The 17,654-nt window shown below is 47.1% G+C and overlaps 1 protein-coding gene across 1 annotated transcript in view; it reads right to left on the bottom strand.

Moving 5' to 3' along the window:
- Window positions 1–17,654, bottom strand: part of SHISA6 (shisa family member 6) — a gene marked incomplete at its 5' end in the record, with an annotated part of 328,804 nt that overhangs the window by 294,764 nt on the left and 16,386 nt on the right. Inside the window, one exon of the mRNA XM_032137993.2 lies at window positions 12,152–12,312. Coding sequence (XP_031993884.2) covers window positions 12,152–12,312 — 161 coding nt within the window. The remainder of the gene's footprint in view (window positions 1–12,151; window positions 12,313–17,654) is intronic.

Below are 17,654 nucleotides of genomic sequence, written 5' to 3'. Positions count from 1 at the left end.
AATCTGGCATCCCATCTTGCCTTCCTCCTTCTCTGGCTCTCAAGGTGCTGCTAATGAACTGGGCTCCTCACATCTCCTCTGTGGGTTTCTCACTGCAGGCCCCCAAAAGCCTCCTCTCCAAGCCCCTTTGGAGGGTCCAACGTTGCCCCATTCCCGTGCCATTAGACCAACTGAGCCATTTGCCACCACCACAGCAGGGACCCCTACCCGCTCCCACACATCTTCCACCCCGCCAGGGACATAGTCCATATGTTTAATGAAAAAAAAAAAAATTCCTCCTGCTCAGAGCAGCCTTCCCCACTAGAACACAGAGTTCCAGTTCCTTCCTGGCTGTTGTCCCAAATCTTTAATCACTCCTGTCTGTTTACAGAAAAGCCACAACCAATCTTTCCAAAGGAATTGATCACTGTGCCCTTCTGCAAACCTTTAGTCCCTTACGCATTGCTGTTCTCCATGCTCTTGTGGACCCCAGTTTTCCATCCTCCAGGAGTACCCTCCACCCTCCTTCTTGCACATTCAATCTTACCTGCTCTTCACGCACTTGGTGACAATCGCCCTGACCACACGACCTCCCTCTGAGCATTCTGGGCATGTGGCCTGTAATTCTGGAGGGGCACCTGTAGAGTCAATTATCTTCTTGTATTGTCTCGTCTTTCTGCTCCTGGAGTTAAGCCCCTGAGGCCAGGACTGTGTCTAATCCACCTTTCAGCTCCTGTAGGCCCTAACGAAGTGTTCAGCACACAGTTGGTGTGTCACATCTAGCTATGGATGCCGTCTCCTCCTCCATCTTTGGTTTCCCAAATAGCCTTTACTCTGTAGGCAATGGATATTAAGCCCATGAGGAAAAGACCGCTAAAGGCCACTTAGATGGAGGCTGGGCTCTCCCTCCAGGTGAGAGCTCCCACGTTCCACATCCCTGGGGGCCAGGGGCATATGGCTGCTCTCCCTCACTTCCTGCTGCTCAGGGCCACCCTTGCCCAGCACCCTCTTGCTCCTGTCACTGCACTGCGCTCTGTTGCTTCCTTTGTTTTGCCAACTCATGGAGGTAATTGCGAATTCTAACCCTGTCCTCCGTGCTTTGGCTTTACCTCTCACCGGCACCTCATTTTGGGAACAGCCCGGCCATATTCTAAACCCTCTGGCTCCCTGGGCGTAGTGGTGAGTGATTAGTGAGCCAGCTCAGTGGTTCTCCTTTCTCCCCCGGCCATGTGGGGAAAGCAGGCTCTCTCTGCCCCCGACTCGGGCTGCCTCCTTGCTGGGAGTAGCAGGGGATGGGTCCTTTCTGGTCAAGCCTGTGCAGCAACCAGGCAGGACGAAGCCCTAAGGGTGGGACGAGTTGGGCACAGCTGGTCCCGTCATCACAAGGACAGCTCCTCTGGCTTCTGGAAAGCTTTGCTTCTGGGCACACCTGTCCTTAAGGCAATCCTATGCTGAGAAAAGCCACTTATCTCCCAGGATAAGAATACAGGTGCTTAGCACTCACTTTCTGAATGACATAAAATGATAAATTAACGCTTCCTCGCAGGACAAGCCTGGCACTGAGAATAGAATGGTGATTTGGCCTAAGTTTCGCCTGGGCTCTGACCCTGGGTCACAGAATCCCAAGAGAAGTACAGCCAGTGAGAAAGTGAGTCCTGGATACTGGGCTGCCTAGGTCAGACCCACACCCTGACATTGACAAGCCGTGCACCTGCGGGCAGGCTGCCCATCACTCCATGTCGCTGTAGCCTCCTATCTACTGGGAGGGGGACAGTGCCTACATGAGGACTATGACAATGAAGCCTCCTAGCCCAGGGCCTGGACAGTCAGCCCTCAACAAATCCCAGCTGCTGTTTCTACAATGACACACAAAAAGTAGGACCTTGGAAGTTGCTAGGCCAGCCTTCCTCTCAAGCTGGAAATGCCCAAGTTGTTCCTCATCTTCGCTTAAAATCATGACGGAGTGAGCAGCTCACTGCACGGCAAGGTGGTCTGACCTGGAGCAGAGGGGCTCACGTCAGGAGAGCGCCTGCCGTTGTGCTGAGCAAGCAGTGGCCTCCTCTGGTGTCCTCCCCACAGCCCTAGATCCATGCACTGGGACAAATGAGAAGTGCAGACACACAGCTTCAGAACAGGATTCACGTAGCTGGAGGGGGCTCCCGGGGCCCTGTCTGCACCTCTGGTCAGTTTGACCTCAGGGCTTGAGCTCTAGGGTCTGTGTTTAGAGCCCAGACCAGTCAGCACCCACTCCTGGCTGTGTGACCTTGGATAAGCTTCTAATGCCCACTGAACCTGTTTCTTCATCTATGGAGTGGGCATTAAAATGGTGCCTGCCTCATGGGCTTGTTACAAGAATTAGATAGGCCAGTCCATGGAAGGCATTTTAAAAGTACTGTTAGTTGCTAATATGATTTGAAGAACAGGGTTCTCCAGCTTTCCCGGGAGCCGTATCACCCTCTCTGGCAGGCCAGGGGCACGAGTGTCTACAACAGGACACAGGAACTCAGGCATCACACTCCAGCCATGAAAACAGCTGGCATGCCACCACCTTGGGTCTCGATTCCAGGTTGTCTCGAGGCAGTCTAAAGACATAGCTGTTTCCAGAGCTCTCAACTTGCTCTGTTCATTCATCCTAAACCCTCGTGACTCTCTCATATGACCTACTGTTCCTCGTGGGACTTACTGGGACTTCTGACCCAAATATGGGGTTTGCATCATTGCTAGTCACTTTGAGTATTTACTGGACAACTTGAGTATGCCAGGCTCTGAGCCAGGGATTGGAGATTGTCAGGTGAGCTATGCTGATACCAGACACACCCTAGAGAAACCAGATAGCCCAGAGGTGGTTAAGTCAATCTTCACAACAACACAAGTAGGAGAGTTTATACCCAGTTTACAGATCAGGAAACTGAGGCACAGAAGGTTAAGTAAAGTGATCAAGCTGTACTTCCAGCTAGTGAAGACAGAGCGGGGTTCCAGACTGGGGCCAACAGTCCTAGTCAGCCCGCTCCACTGCCTCTCTGCAAGGACGGAGGAGCCCAGGATGCCACCAAGGACCAGCGGAGAAACGCCCCCAGGCAGGGAGCCAGGGAAGGGAGAGCCACGTGGGAGCCTGGGAGATAAGGAAGAGCAGGCTAGGCTGAGGGAAAGTGAACGAAAAGAGAACATTCCAGACCGAGCAAAGAGCAGAGTATGGCTGGGGAGCTGTAGAAGACAGAGTGCGTCCCCATAAGGACCCAAATGTGTTTGAGTAGGCAGAGCTTTGGTGTCCATGGAAGGAGTGGCAGGGTTTCTGATGGCAGAGCCAAAAAAGAAGCTGTTCTCAGAACCCCCCCAAAACTGTGGGAAGGAGGTTGCCTGGTAGTGGAGCGGAGGAGATGAGCTGAGGAGGAGGGAAGGGGAGCTGACGGAGAGGCAGCAGGTGTAGATAAGTGTTTTGCAAAGTTCGGCTGTCGGAGAGAGAAGAGACAGGAAGGGTGTGAAATGGAGGGTGGGCTCATCCTGTGTGAGGGTAAAGAGGCTGAACATATTCCCAGGCTGGAGGAGCAGAGCTGGTAGAGAAGGGCGCAGGAGCGGAAGGATGGAAGCCCAGGGAGCAAGATTCTGTGGACCAGGAACGGATGGGGTCCCAGGCACAGAAGGAAAGGTGAGCTTTGGCCAGCAGAGGAGGTCTTGTTAAATGGAAAATGGGGCCGGGCATGGTGGCTTATGCCTGTAATCCCAGCACTTTGGGAGGCTGAAGCAGGCAGATCACCTGAGGTCAAGAGTTTGAGACCAGCCTGGCCAACATGGTGAAACCCCGTCTCTGTTAAAAATACAAAAAAAAAAAAGATAGCCAGACGTGGTGGTGTGCACCTGTAATTCCAGCTACTCGGGAGGCTGAGGCAGGAGAACCGCTTGAACCTGGGAGGCAGAGATTGCAATCAGCTGAGATCACGCCACTGCACTCCAGCCTGGGTGACAAGAGTGAAACTCCATCTCAAAATAAAACATAAATAAATAAAATGGAACTTGGGGCATCTGCACCATGCAAGACATGTTAAATCCCGAGTTTGTCATCATCTGAGGGGTGCTGACCATCCCTCCCAGTGATGTGTCACTTATAAATTTAATAACCATGCTTTCAACCTCATCACCTAAGTGATAGAAAAAAGCCACTGAGAAGGTCAGGGCTGAGGAGAACCAAGGCCTGCCCGGGTCCCTCCCTTCCTGCACCCCTCCCCTCCGTACCCTTCTCTACCAGCTCTTTTCCTCCAGCATGGGCATGTTTTCATGTTTCCCCCCACCCTTCACCCCTCGCATAGGATGAGCACACCCTCTGTTTCACACCCTTCCCGCCTCTTCTCTCCCTGACAGCCGAGCTTTGCAAAACAGTTGTCTACACCTGCTGCCTCTCCATTTGCACCCTGGAGACCCTGGGCCCCACTGCAACATGATTCATTCATCAGGCCTCATGAGCCCTGGTTCAACCGGCTATAAAATCAGAATCAAGCAATACCTTGGCTAGAGCCTCAGGGAAGGAAAGAGGGGAATGGGACCTGACATTGTCAGGGCACCTCCTGGGCTCACAGCTCTGTGTCTGCCATCCATTCCCCTATGGGATCCCAGAGAAGGATGTGTCTCTAGTCACATTCCACATGGAAGGAAATACCGCATGGAAGACGGCTGGGACTTTCAGAGAGGCGCTGACAAACTAGAGCCCACAGGCCAAGCCCTGCCCATTACCTGCTACTGTAAATGACATTTTATGGAAACATATGTCCAAATTTTATGAAAACACACATCCATTCATTTACTTATCATCTACGGCTGTTCTTGTGCTTCAAGGGCAGAACTGGGTAGCTGCCACAGAGATCTTATGGCCTGCAGAGCCTAAAATATTGAAGATCTGGCCCTTTCCAGAAAACGTTTGCCAACTCCTATTTAAGAGCCCTGGACTAAGGTCCAGGCTGTCCAAACCAAGGGGCAATTTGGTCTTTGGTTTGTCTTATTATGAAACCTACAAGCTCTTTCTGCATCACCTTACCCCCTCTATAGGAGGGTGTCTTCCTGTGGAAAGAGAAGTCAGAGAAAGTCATAGAAAGTTCTCTCATTAACTTGTGCTGTCCACTACTTGGCAATCAGAAAATAGAAATCCGATCATCACACTTAAACTCCTGGCTGAGCACGGCGGCTCATGCCTGTAATCCTAGCACTTTGGGAGGCTGAGGCGGGCAGATCACGAACTCAGGAGTTCGAGACCAGCCTGACCAATATGGTGAAACCCTGTCTCTACTAAAAATACAAACATTAGCCAGGTGTGGTGGCACACACCTGTAATCCCAGCTACTCAGGAGACTAAGGCAGGAGAATCTCTTGAACCCAGGAGGTGGAGGTTGCAGTGAGCCAAGATTGCACCACTGCACTCCAGCCTGGATGGCAGAGCAAGGCTCGCTCTCTAAAAACATAGAAACTTACAAAATAAAAATAAATAGGTAAAATTAATTTTAACAATTAGTGCTCAACAGCCACATGTGGCTAGGAACCAACATACCGGACAGTGAAGACTTAAAATTGTCTTGCTCTTGTGTCAGATGCGCTTCGGTTGCTTTATATCTATATTTATGTCATCTCCCACTTAAGTGACCCCTGTGTGCCTCAGTTTCCTCACAGGCCAAGCATAATTCTGGCCAGCTAATCTCACCATCTCCATAGAGCTCCAAAACCTTATGAGGCTATCATCTCAGACTCCTCTAGAACAACAGTTCTGTTTCTTTGCGGATGACTGAGAAAAGAAAAGTCCTACTTCCTATAAGAAGCTGAGACTCACAAGAAGTTTCCCAGTTCAGCTGCATGGCCCAGGTTTTCTGGGAACAGGGACTCTCTGGGCTGCCTGGGCTTCCAAGGCACCCACACTTTCTTAGCAGGGCGGAAAGAACTGGAAGGGCACCCTGGGTGATAGTCCCTCTGAGCCCAGCCATGGAAGCGAAGCTCCCAGTCCCTGGCTGCGCTGACCCATGGAGTTCTGGGTCAGCCCCAGATAGGAGGAGAGGGGCTGCAGGGCTCAGTAAGAAGCCTGGGCAGGTCAGGCATGGTGGTTCATGCCTGTAATCCCAGCACTTTGGGAGGCTGAGGCAGGTGGATCACCAGGTCAAGAGATCGAGACCATCCTGGCCAACATGGTGAAACCTCGTCTCTACTAAAAATGCAAAGATTAGCCGGGTGTGGTGGTGGGCTCCTGTAGTCCCAGCTACTTGGGAGGCTGAGGCAGGAGAAGCACTTGAACCCGCGAGGTGGAGATTGCAGCAGGCTGAGATCGTGCCACTGCACTCCAACCTGGGCGACAGAGCAAGACTCCATCCAAAAAACAAACAAACAAAAAAAACCTGGGCGCTGGATACCAGGACCTTCTGGCTCAACCGGCTGGCTGGTGACCGGCCTATGGGTTATGCAAGTGACAGACACCATACTTACTTTACAGAGAGGGCTACTACATGGGATGCAGTCTTGGAGGGAGTTCTTCAGTATGCAGCTGCATAACCAGTATCTGTGCTTGGATCCTATGCCCATCCAAGTAAAGGACTATGTCATCCTTCATTCACTCCCTGAACAAACAGCTCTTGAGCAACTAGGATTTTCAAGTGATGTTCTTGGTCCTAGGATACCACGATGACAGGAAGATAAAACCCTTGTGTACCTGGGGCTTAAATTCTGATGGTGACAGATAATAAACACATGAACCGACGAATGTATGATGTTAGATGATGTAAGTGCTCTGAGAAAACTAAAGCTGGAGATGGTAACAGAGGAGAAGGTTAGGAAAGGCCTCTCCAAAACAGTGCTGCTTGAGCAACAGATTTCACAAAGCAAATGCCTAGTGCTGGAAAATTGGGGGCTACAGGAACAGAGAGGGGGAAACATCTCAATGGAAGAATACAAACAGCATGAGAAGAAACAGTGTGTCTGGAGAAGACTAGTATGTGCAGAGCCTGGGAGGGAAGCAGAAGGTAGTAGGGGTTGAGGTCAGACAGGCATGGGGGGATGGGAACCAGGGCATGCAGGGCTGTGGCAGAGTGCTCCTCTGCCACCTGTGCAGCCTCCATTCTGGGTCTCCATGAAGCTTAGAGGGTCATGACCCTTGGCTCCCTTTGTCTGCCATTAATGGATATGGCTTTGACAGCAGGCAGGATGACTGGCTGTTCTTTTATACAACTCACAGTGGTATGTAGATGGGCATGAATATTTATTGTCTCCAGATGATGTCACTCTTGATAAAGTGAAGTTGGACATCAACATTCTGGAACCTCAGCACATGATCTCATTGCTACTGCCAGGAATGGGTACCCCACTCTCCCCAGATGTCCCAGGACAGGCTCTTTAGGAGGGGGCGAGGTCAGGCAAACATGCTAGGTCTCTCCTGCTCCCCATCTATGAAAAGCAAGCCCACAGCAAGCCTCTAAGGTGCCGGACTCAGGGAACTGCAATGCTAGGTATGGTACATCTCTTCATGGCTCCACTTGGTCCCCTGAACAATCTTTTTTATTTCTACTTGTGACTACTTTTGCCCAAGGGTCTCCATTCGAAGTTGCATGCTGACCCCCTCCCTCTCTCAGATGAGCCTGACCCTTCCACTCCCTTCGGCCCCACCTGTTAAGGAGAGGACTGGTTACAACAGCCACACTCACTCTGCCTAACCAGTCTCCATCTTGCAGATCTTGATGTGAACCTATATTCAACAATCTTCAAAGAATCTTTTCCTTATTTGACAGCTTTCCTCCAGTTCCCTCAAAACTTTAAGAGCTCCGTTCTCAAAGTTTTCTGGACAGGAGAACCATGTGGAAGTTTGTTTTTGTTTGTTTCTTTTTTAATATCAATGCCAGGTCCTACCATAGACCAAGTAAATCAGAATCTTTGGGATAGGGGCAGGCATTGGTATTTTCAGAATTCCCCACACAACTCCAATGTGTGACAAGGGCTGAGAATCACTGCGCTAAGAGAGGTCTTCTTCAACTTTACCATGTGTACAAATCCTCTGAGGATCTTGTTAAAATGCAGCTTCAGATTCAATAGGTTTGAGGAAGAGCCCAAGATTCTGCATTTCTAACAAGTTCAGTGGAATGCAGTTGCTGCTGGTCCATGGACCACACTTTGAGTAGCAAGAGTCTGCAGGCAGCCAGATTTGAGGGGTAAGGGATTAAAGCAGGGTTCACAGGTTTTCTACATTCAAACCAAGTGTTCCTTATGGGGCAATCTTTAAAGTTGGAAAGGTGCTTCCTGGAAGAGTTGGAGTAAAAGGCTCTTACAGAAGGGGACAGGATTTTTCTGCTAATGTGAGATTAGAAACTTTCACATCTAAGAAATATTACAGGATCCATTCGCTATTACGCATAAAGTGCCTAGCAGAGTACCCAATACATAGTAAGTTCTCAATCTATGGTACTTGTCTTATTATTGTTTTCATTATTACTGCAGGACTCTCAACCCACATCCCAAACCAAGCAAGCATGTGCTTTCAATGTCCAAAACCCTGACCAAGCCTCACAAATTACTTTCATCCCCAGAGGATGTGCCTCAGACAGGAGCCAACCACAGGAAGGCTTGAATCCAGGGACCTTCATCCCAGACACAACCCCATGGGCCCTGCCTGGTCTAAGGACACCAATGCATTGCCTTTGGTTCTTTCATTCATTTGATTCATTTTCCATGAGCTGTGGATGTGCCTCCATAGCCTGGTCATGGCCAACAGTCAGTGTTTGCTATGTATGGGGACCGGTCTTAAGTGCTTTACTTGGTTTAACTGATTATACCATTAAAACAACTCTGACCTACAGGTACGATTGGCTTCAACAGCAGACAAAGAAACTTGGAAAGACAAAGAATCTTTCCCAAGATCACATACATAGTAAGAGACAGGGCCAAAAAACAAACGGAGGAACATACTTCAATGCTCAAGCTTTCCCAGTGCTTCTCAAACTCTAATTGCTAAGCGATTTCACCAAATTACAGGTTCTAATTCAGCAGGAGAGGTAGACTCTGGGATTCTGCATTTCCCATGAGCTCTCAGGTGATGCTGATGTGGCTGACCCACCAACACCATCTTGAGTAGCAAAGCTACTCATATGCTCTGATGCCTGTTGGTGTTGCTGGATATCTCCCTTAATAGCCCCCTAAAAACTTACTACCATACTCCTACAATTGATGGTTTGTTGATTTGATGAGTGGCAAAATTACAGTACATTTCCACTTTGAACACTTACACAACGTTCTGTTCAACTTCTGCTCAAACTGCAATATTTTGTGGCAAAGGATATCAACTGTTTGGAAAAGCATTGTGTCCATTATAATCTGTAGAAGCTGCGGCTTGTGATGAAATTGCTTTTAAATTTAAGCATCACAACTGAGAATGCTTTCTGGGCCAGGATACTATTCCCATCTCTAAGCGCAAAGTGAAGAGATCCAATTTGAGAAATTTGAGGAGAATTTCTTGAAACATAGAAGTGAATCATGTAACTGGAAGCTTTCCTTCTCAGCTCACTAGAAGAGATGAGGTATATAGAAACCAGAAGAAATGACAAATCTTCCTGCCCTGTGAAGGGTATTTATGGGCAAATCCAGACTGTCCACCTAATCAGTCTCGATTCAGCAGTGGGGAACTAGCTCACTTCAGAATGAGACAAAGAAAACCCGAACAGAGAGACGGGAAGATAAACAACCAGGGGTGCTTTTGATGCCAGAGTGACCTGAAGTTTCAGAGTCACGACAAGGTTCTGGTGGAGACTGACTTCAAAGGATGAATCCTTGGAAAAATCAAAATACACTACTCAAAGGTGGTGATAATCCCAGAGTTGGGTTCAACAGTGATCAATGACAAAAAGGATTAGTTACAATGGTGCCTCTATGCAACTCCCACAGCCCAGGGACTCTCAAACTTAGCTTCACATTAGAATCACCTGGGAAGGCCGGGCGCGGTGGCTCACGCTTGTAACCCCAGCACTTTGGGAGGCCGAGGCGGGAGGATCACGAGGTCAGGAGATCGAGACCACGGTGAAACCCCGTCTCTACTAAAAATACAAAAAAAAATTAGCCGGGCGTGGTGGCGGGCACCTGTAGTCCCAGCTACTCGGAGAGGCTGAGGCAGGAGAATGGCGTGAACCCGGGAGGCAGAGCTTGCAGTGAGCTGAGATTGCACCACTGCACTCCAGCCTGGGAGACAGAGTGAGACTCCGTCTCAAAAAAAAAAAAAAAGAATCACCTGGGAAGTGTTAGCCACCAGCCCCCCACCCACCTCCATTCTCAGGCCACACTTCCACATCAATTCAGTAAGTCTCTGCGGGTGGGGCCCAGGCATCCTTAATTTTTAAAGATCCCCCATTGATTCCAATATGCAGCCAAGTTTGAGAACCATTGGCTTAGGTTTTCAGTGTCTTCACTCATAAAATGAAGGAATCCTGCAGAACCAGTGATTCTCACCACTAGACGCACGTTAGAATCACCTTGGGGAGATCATTTAAAACACTAATGTGATGCCAACACCATCCCTAGAAATTCTAGTGATTCTGTGGAGCCCAGGCATCAGCAATTTTAAGACCTCCTCAGGTGATTCTAAAATGCTGCCATGTAGATGACCACTGGTCCAGAAGTTTTTGCCAAGATTCCTTCTATTGCTTGTGTTTTAAGGATCTATGGTATTAAAGCTGAAAATGCATCTTAGACATTTTGCAAAGGTGGAGCCCTAATCTTTACCTTCACAGCAGAGGTTTTTAACTTTGGATGAATCTATTAATTCCCCTAAATCATATACAAACTGTTGATCGAATATGAATATGTGTATGTATTTGTATTTTTCAGGAGGGAGTGTCATCTGCTTTTATTAGGTTCTCAAAACATTTAAGAATGCTATTTTAAAAGCAAATATTAGGTTTCTGATGTAATAAATTTAAGAAAATTAAAGAATGAATGGAAAATAAATTTGATCTCATCAGCACCTTTGCTACAGTTTGGATTTGATCACACCCACTGCCACCTAGTGGTCATATATCCTTATTGCAGGTTTAGTTCAGATCACATTGCCCATCCTCTGAAAACTGTAGAGTAATAGATGTGCAGATTTCAGATCCAAGCATCAAAGTAAAAGCTTTCTCTGGGACTAGGATTAGTACCAGTGAGAGGCTATCTGGAAACACTCACTACAAGAGATGACTTCCCAAGCTGTACTTGTAAGGAGACTGTCCACTCAGATATTTTGGATTCATACCCTTAACTGGGTAAGGATATTACGGTTTCCTAGTTCTTACTGTTGTTAACTATTTGCCTTGGCTTGAATCTTGTTTTTCTCTCTTACTAATCATGTGACCTTGGGAAAGTTACTTAACCTTTCCATTCCTCACACAAAATGGGGATAATATAAATACTTCTAAGATTGCTGTGGAGAATAAATAAGAAAATATATGTAAAAGGCTCAGCATGACTCTTGGCACAGAACAAGATTCCAATAAATATTTAGGTTATATTACTGTTATTACTGATTTTTTAATTATTATCAACATCTCAGTGACCTTGTTCAAGTTACTAAATTTCCTCGAGCTTCATATATTGACCCGTAAGACAAGGAAAATAAGCCCTGCCATTTTCTTCACAGTTATAGCAATGATAAGTACAAAAAGTAAAAGGCATATTGTTATTTTATGGCAACTCATCATACATCCAGGGAATCTACAGAGCACAGGAAAAGGTCACTCAAAAATACAGATGTTAATTCTCACCCTCAGGAAGGAGCTCTTTGAGATCCCAGTAGTTGAGCAGGCTCTACATTGGGGTACAGTAATTTCTTGTCACATATCTAGCATCCTACTCAGCCTAAAGTTTCCCACCACGTGGGCGAATGGATGGCCATACCCTGCTATGGATGCTGCAAGCTCCTTTTCTGGTAAGAGAATTATACCAACCACTCACTAGGTCACAAGTGCCTGAAATTGTCAGTCCTCATCCAGCCCAGACACTAACCGGCAGCAGTCTTGCCCATTCCAAACTCACCCCAGGGAGAGAGTCCCAAAAATCTTTTGCAAGCCTGCCTGTCCATGAGAGAGTCCCTCATCGCACCATCATGGTCCACAACCTGCCCCACCAGAGCAGAAATATCCTGAAACCTCTCACCAGCCTCAGCAAAGAATCAAGGTGCCCAGCTGTTACTTACCTGGAGTCTGCTTGGCCGTACGCACAGGAGTGTAGTGGTTTTTGGAGGACGATCTGACCGGCGTGTTCTCTTTGGGAGAGGTATCGATAGCCGAGATAGTTTCTCTTTCACAGTGTGCTATGGGGATTGGTCCCTGTTGTCTTAAGATGTCAGCCAGAGCCCTAAACAAGGAGGAGATCACATAATGAGATTTACTGAGCAGGTGTGCATAACCATGAGGGGAGTTGGCTTACTTTCATATGCCCTTTGATTTACAGAGATGCAGGAAGAGAGACAGCATTCAGCTCTCAATAGTCAGCTACATCTGGTGTCAGTCTCGGGGGTACACAGGGTAAAGGTTACCATGCCAGGAGGTACAGACTAAAAGGCTGGGACTATGGTTTCTTTCTTTAATTCATTTCATATCAGTAAACTCTGAGCCCTTTCAAAATACTGGCTCCCCAAATATCCACCTATGCCAGGCAGGTATCTATAGCAGCTGGCCAGTGGAATGACACTATGGTGAAGGGCTGAAACCATCGGCCTCAAATTCAGCCGCAGGTCATTAATATCAGGGGACCACTTCATCATCCAAAACCACACACTGAGTATCATGTACTAGATACTGGAGACCCAAATAAGTACAACACACAGCTCCTGCTATCAAGGAAGGGTGTGACTGAGCCGCAAGGACAGCACACAGAGATGAAAAGATAAAAATCAAAACACGTGGATGGTGCAGACAGTGAAGACAACTGGAGTTTAGAGGAGGGAGCAATCACAAACACAGGGGAAAAATACACAGGAAGAAAGAGAGACAGGCAGAGACTCTGCCATAGCAGGAGAGACCCGCCCCCCTGCAAGAGGTCCAGTTACTCAGAGAAAGCAGCTTTTGTAAACTCAGCGCCTAGCTTCAACAACCAAACATGCATTGACTGACGACTCAGCATGCACCAGTCATTGAAGAGACAAAGCTCAATGAGACCCAATTCTTGCCATCTAGGGGCTCATAATTTAGGGGGAATCGCTCTCCTATTTGCTTTCAAACAGGATGCCCTCTGTGGGTGTGACATGTGAGATACCCACTGGCAGTGGGAAACAGATGAGTGTGAACAGCCACAAGAAACTACACCTGGATACTGTCACTTCAGAGCCAGGTCCCCAGTCCTCAATGCACTCCCGTTTTGCACATGCCAGGCAATGACTCTTCCGTCTTCTCGAGGGGTGTCTCTGAGGGTGGGGCCCTGCCCACCCCAAGGCTTCCCTCTTACCAGGAGCCCAGCTCCAACACTCTGCCCCCATGAAAAGTGACAACTGCAGCAGTTTAAAAATGCATCTGAGTAAATTGTGGGGGAAAGAATAGTTTCTTCACAAAATGGTCCTGGGACAACTGGATCGCCACACGAGAAAGAAGGAAGTTGGATCCTTACCTCACACCATATAAAAAACTAACTCAAAATGTTTTATATACCTAGATATTAGTCCCAAAACAGTAAATCACACTGAGATACCCTTTCATACACACTAGGATAGCTATAACCAAAAAGCCACATAATACCAAGTGTTGGCAAGGAGGTAGAGAAATTGGAGCCTTCATACACTACTGGTGGAAACGGAAAATGCTGCAATCCCTTTGGTAAACAGTTTAGCAGCTCCTCAAAACTGTAATGTTCCCTAAATGCAGAATTAACATATGGCCCAGCAAATCTACTCCTAGGTGTTCCCAAGAACAATGAAAAATATATGTTGCATTAAACTTGTGTACAAAGGTTCATAGCAGCAGTATTAATGGTAGATACAACCCAAAAGTCCATCAACTGCTGAAAGGAAAAACAAAATGTGGTCTATTCACACAATGGAATATTATTCAGTCATTTAAAAAAGGCATACTGATATCTGCTATCACATGGATGGACCTTGAAAACATCATGCTAAGTGAAAGAAGCACACCATAAAAGACCATGCTTCTATAACATACCCAGTTAGGTAAATCCGTAAAGACAGAAAGCAGAACTGTGGTTACCAGGGGCTGTCTCTAGGTCATGTGAGAACAGAAGAAAGCAGCTTGTGCTATGCAATGTATCTTCTTCTGGGAGAGGGCTCCTGATGCCCAGTGGGCTGCACTGAGCTGGTCAGCACAGCCAAGAGAGAGGGGTGTACAGCAAAAGGTGTTTCTCAAACAAGGGCTGCCTGACAGGCTACCTAAGGATGAGAACTCTGCCACATGTTGTAAAGTGCATGGCAGCTAAGGAAATGCTCCTGGTCCTACACCCATATGTGACCATTCTCCAGGATCCTTCCTTTCCCAGTACCCTCTGGCAACTAGGAAGGCAGCCCTCATTCCCAGACCACGTGGCCTTAAGAGTGAGTCCCTCTGCCTACTCCCCCTCCCCCTCCCTCCATTGGTGACCCCCTCCTTGCTCTGGTTCCTCTCCATCTTCCATCCCCTTCTCTCCAGGGTGCTCAATAAATATTATTCTAGTTCTGAAATGTGCGATTCTGGTCTCACCTAATTAATTTGAATACGCCGGAGGAAATGGGTTAAGGCCTGGGCTACTTTCTAACTGTAGGAAAGAAAATTGGTCACTGAGGAACAGCACAGCAGATTTTGCAAAAGAGTGGGCAGCAGCTTCCAGCATCTGAGAGAACAACAGGGAGAGTCAGACAGTAGCAAACAGAGAGGGAGAGAAAGGGAGGGCAGGGGGCAGAGGTCCAGAGAGAAAGAGAGGAGAGAAAACAGGTGGAGAGAGGAGAGAAATGGGAGATGGAGCCAAAGAGACAGAAGGAGAGTGAGAGGGGGTCTGAAACCCCAAGCAAGAGAGAGCAGGGAAGGTTCAGAGAAGAGAGTTAGCGAAAGTGACAGGCACCAGGAGACAGAGAGGAGAGGAGGCAGAGTCCGAGGGACAGGCAAGCGGATAGGAAGAGCAAGAGGGAGAGTAAGCCACAGAGAACCAAAGGGAAATCCAGAGATAAAATGCGATTTAGAAGAGACAGGGAAAGGGGGTCAGAGAGAGACATTCAGAGGGAGTCACATGGAGAGAGACACAGAGACAGCCAAGTGAGGGACTCGGGATAGGACAGGCTGTCAGCAGGGCCCTGTCACCCCCCATGTGGATGACAGATGTGTCTGATTTAGGAATCTGAAGTGAAGAGTCACCTTAGTAATATGCTCCTTCCAACCCTCCCCCACCCACAGCCAGCCCCTTTTGCTGCAATATCTGATATATCAAACAAAAGAATTCTTTTGCCTGAATTATCTGGATTATTGCCTAGGTTTGACGCTCCCTTCTGTCTGTGTATTTCTTGGCTTTCTCGGGTGTGTGGCGAGCAGGGGAGAGTAAATTAATCAGGCAGCAAATCTGATCAGGGAAAACAGTCACTGTGATCAGGCCAGGAAACTTAAGCTTTCTTCAGTACTTGGTATTGTGTATTAATCACCTGAATAGCAAAAGTATCATCTTACATTTGGATAGCCCTTAATAATTTCTCGATGCATTCACCTGCTTTGTCTCATGTGATTCCCACCCTATCCCTGTGACCTTTGCAGCTATTATTACCACAATTTTTAACAAGGAACTGAAGTTCAGGCTAATTCCAGTACTAAAACATATTGGAACAGGGATTTAACTCCAAGGCTTCTGACTTGAGCCCGGGCATCCTTCTGTTCACTGGGACTGCCTCTTACATACATTTCACTTCCTACAAATCATCAGCTTTAATGAGTCCTCCTGGTCCCTCCAGCTGGGTTGGCTAATTTAGCAAATGCCGGTTAATATTTGGGCATGGAGAAACAATTAGTAAATGAGTGATTCAGTTCAATACCAATTATGTATTTGCTTAAAACCTTGGTTATTGTTGTCAGTGGTCTCGAGGAAATGAAAGTGTATCTGAATTTCCCTAAGTGCTTAGTTATCTCAACACCTGCAGGGACCAAGCCCAGTCAACATTTTAACGTGTTGCCACCTGCATTCAGGATATGAACTAGTTCTTAAAATGGCAAGTGATTTCCCTTAACAACAGAAAAACAAAACCTTGTTCATAACTTTGCCTCATAGTGTTGTCTGCTTGAGATATTAGAGACTATCATTTATTGAGTGATTACTATGTCCCAGACACTGGCTCTTACATGCATTGGATCACATATTTCTCAGAATGCTCTTACAAGGGATGTGCCATCGGTAGCCCTATTTCGTTGTTAAGAAAATTAAAACTTTTAGAGGTTATGTATGTTACCCAAGGTCACACAGCTAGTAAGCACTGAATTCATATTCCAAACATAAGTAGGTTAAACTACAGGGGCTGACTATATACCACTAGATTATCCATCCATCTAGCCACCCATCTCTCCCTCCCTCCATTCATCCTTCCCTCCCTCTTTCCATCCCATATCCCATCCATCCACCTACCTCCTATCTATCCAAAATTATATTCATCCCCCCAATTCATCCCCTCATCCATCCATCCAACACTCTATCCATCAATCCATAAAACACTCCATCCATCATTGAAGACTTCATCCCTCCATCCAACACTCCATCCATTCATCCATTCCTCCATTCATCCCTCCATCTAACACCCCATCCATCCATCCATCCATCCATCCACTTAATCACATTTGTCTTCTTTACCTACTATGTCCCTGTAATGGTCCCTGAACACAAGATTTTAGAGAGTGTTTAATCGTTGGGGCAAAGATCTACCCAGACTTAAGAACTCAGCTGTAGCTCAACTGCTCAGTGCTATTCACCTTTGTGTGTCATTCACATCAACAACTCTACAACCTTTTACACTATTTTAGCAGCCATCTTTTTTGCCAAATGAAATCTTGCCTAGAACACCGATATACTTCACCAGACCCCTGCTCTGCACAGGGCCAGTGGGAAGTGAGGACCCCGTTCCTCCAAGCATTTCCCAGTAGTCTGGCAGGAACTACCTAGTTGTCCCTGGACTTCATGGAGTTTTCAAATTTTAAAATAAACATGGTGAAAGAGCACCAAAATGAAAACTTGGATTATTTTTTGTCCCAATCTTCATTCGCTGAACAGATGGTGAAACTTAGGTCCCCCCAAATTAAGTGGGAGAAACTAGAGCCCCTTAGTTCACCTGGTAATTCTTTTAAATCTCAATCCACATGCCCTCCATGAGGACCCCATGAATACTGCTGCTCACTGAAGTGGTGCAATGGAAATAAACCTTCGGCCTCTGCCATGTCTCTGGATTTCTGAGCTGTCTAAATGCTGTGGAAAGGAGAAAACAAGCTCAGCTATTATTCAGTAAGTTATTCTGTGCCAAATGCAAGGCAAACTGGAGAGTTTAGAGCCCTAATCGTGCCCTTTCTCTTTTCGGGGTGGCAGGAAGAAATTGGTGCTGTCGGATAAGTATGATAAAAGGCCAAATAGTTGAACTATTCCGTGAATAAGCTATTCTGGTTAATGTTCTTATTCCTGAGGACTAATGAGAACATTCTTGTTTTTGAAGAACTTTCCAAAAGCATTCCTGCCTAATTAAGTAAAGTATACTGAAT

The sequence above is a fragment of the Hylobates moloch genome, unplaced genomic scaffold, assembly GCF_009828535.3.
Source record: "Hylobates moloch isolate HMO894 unplaced genomic scaffold, HMol_V3 SCAFFOLD_19, whole genome shotgun sequence".
Taxonomy (NCBI): domain Eukaryota; kingdom Metazoa; phylum Chordata; class Mammalia; order Primates; family Hylobatidae; genus Hylobates; species Hylobates moloch.
This window is presented reverse-complemented; position numbering and strand designations above follow the sequence as displayed.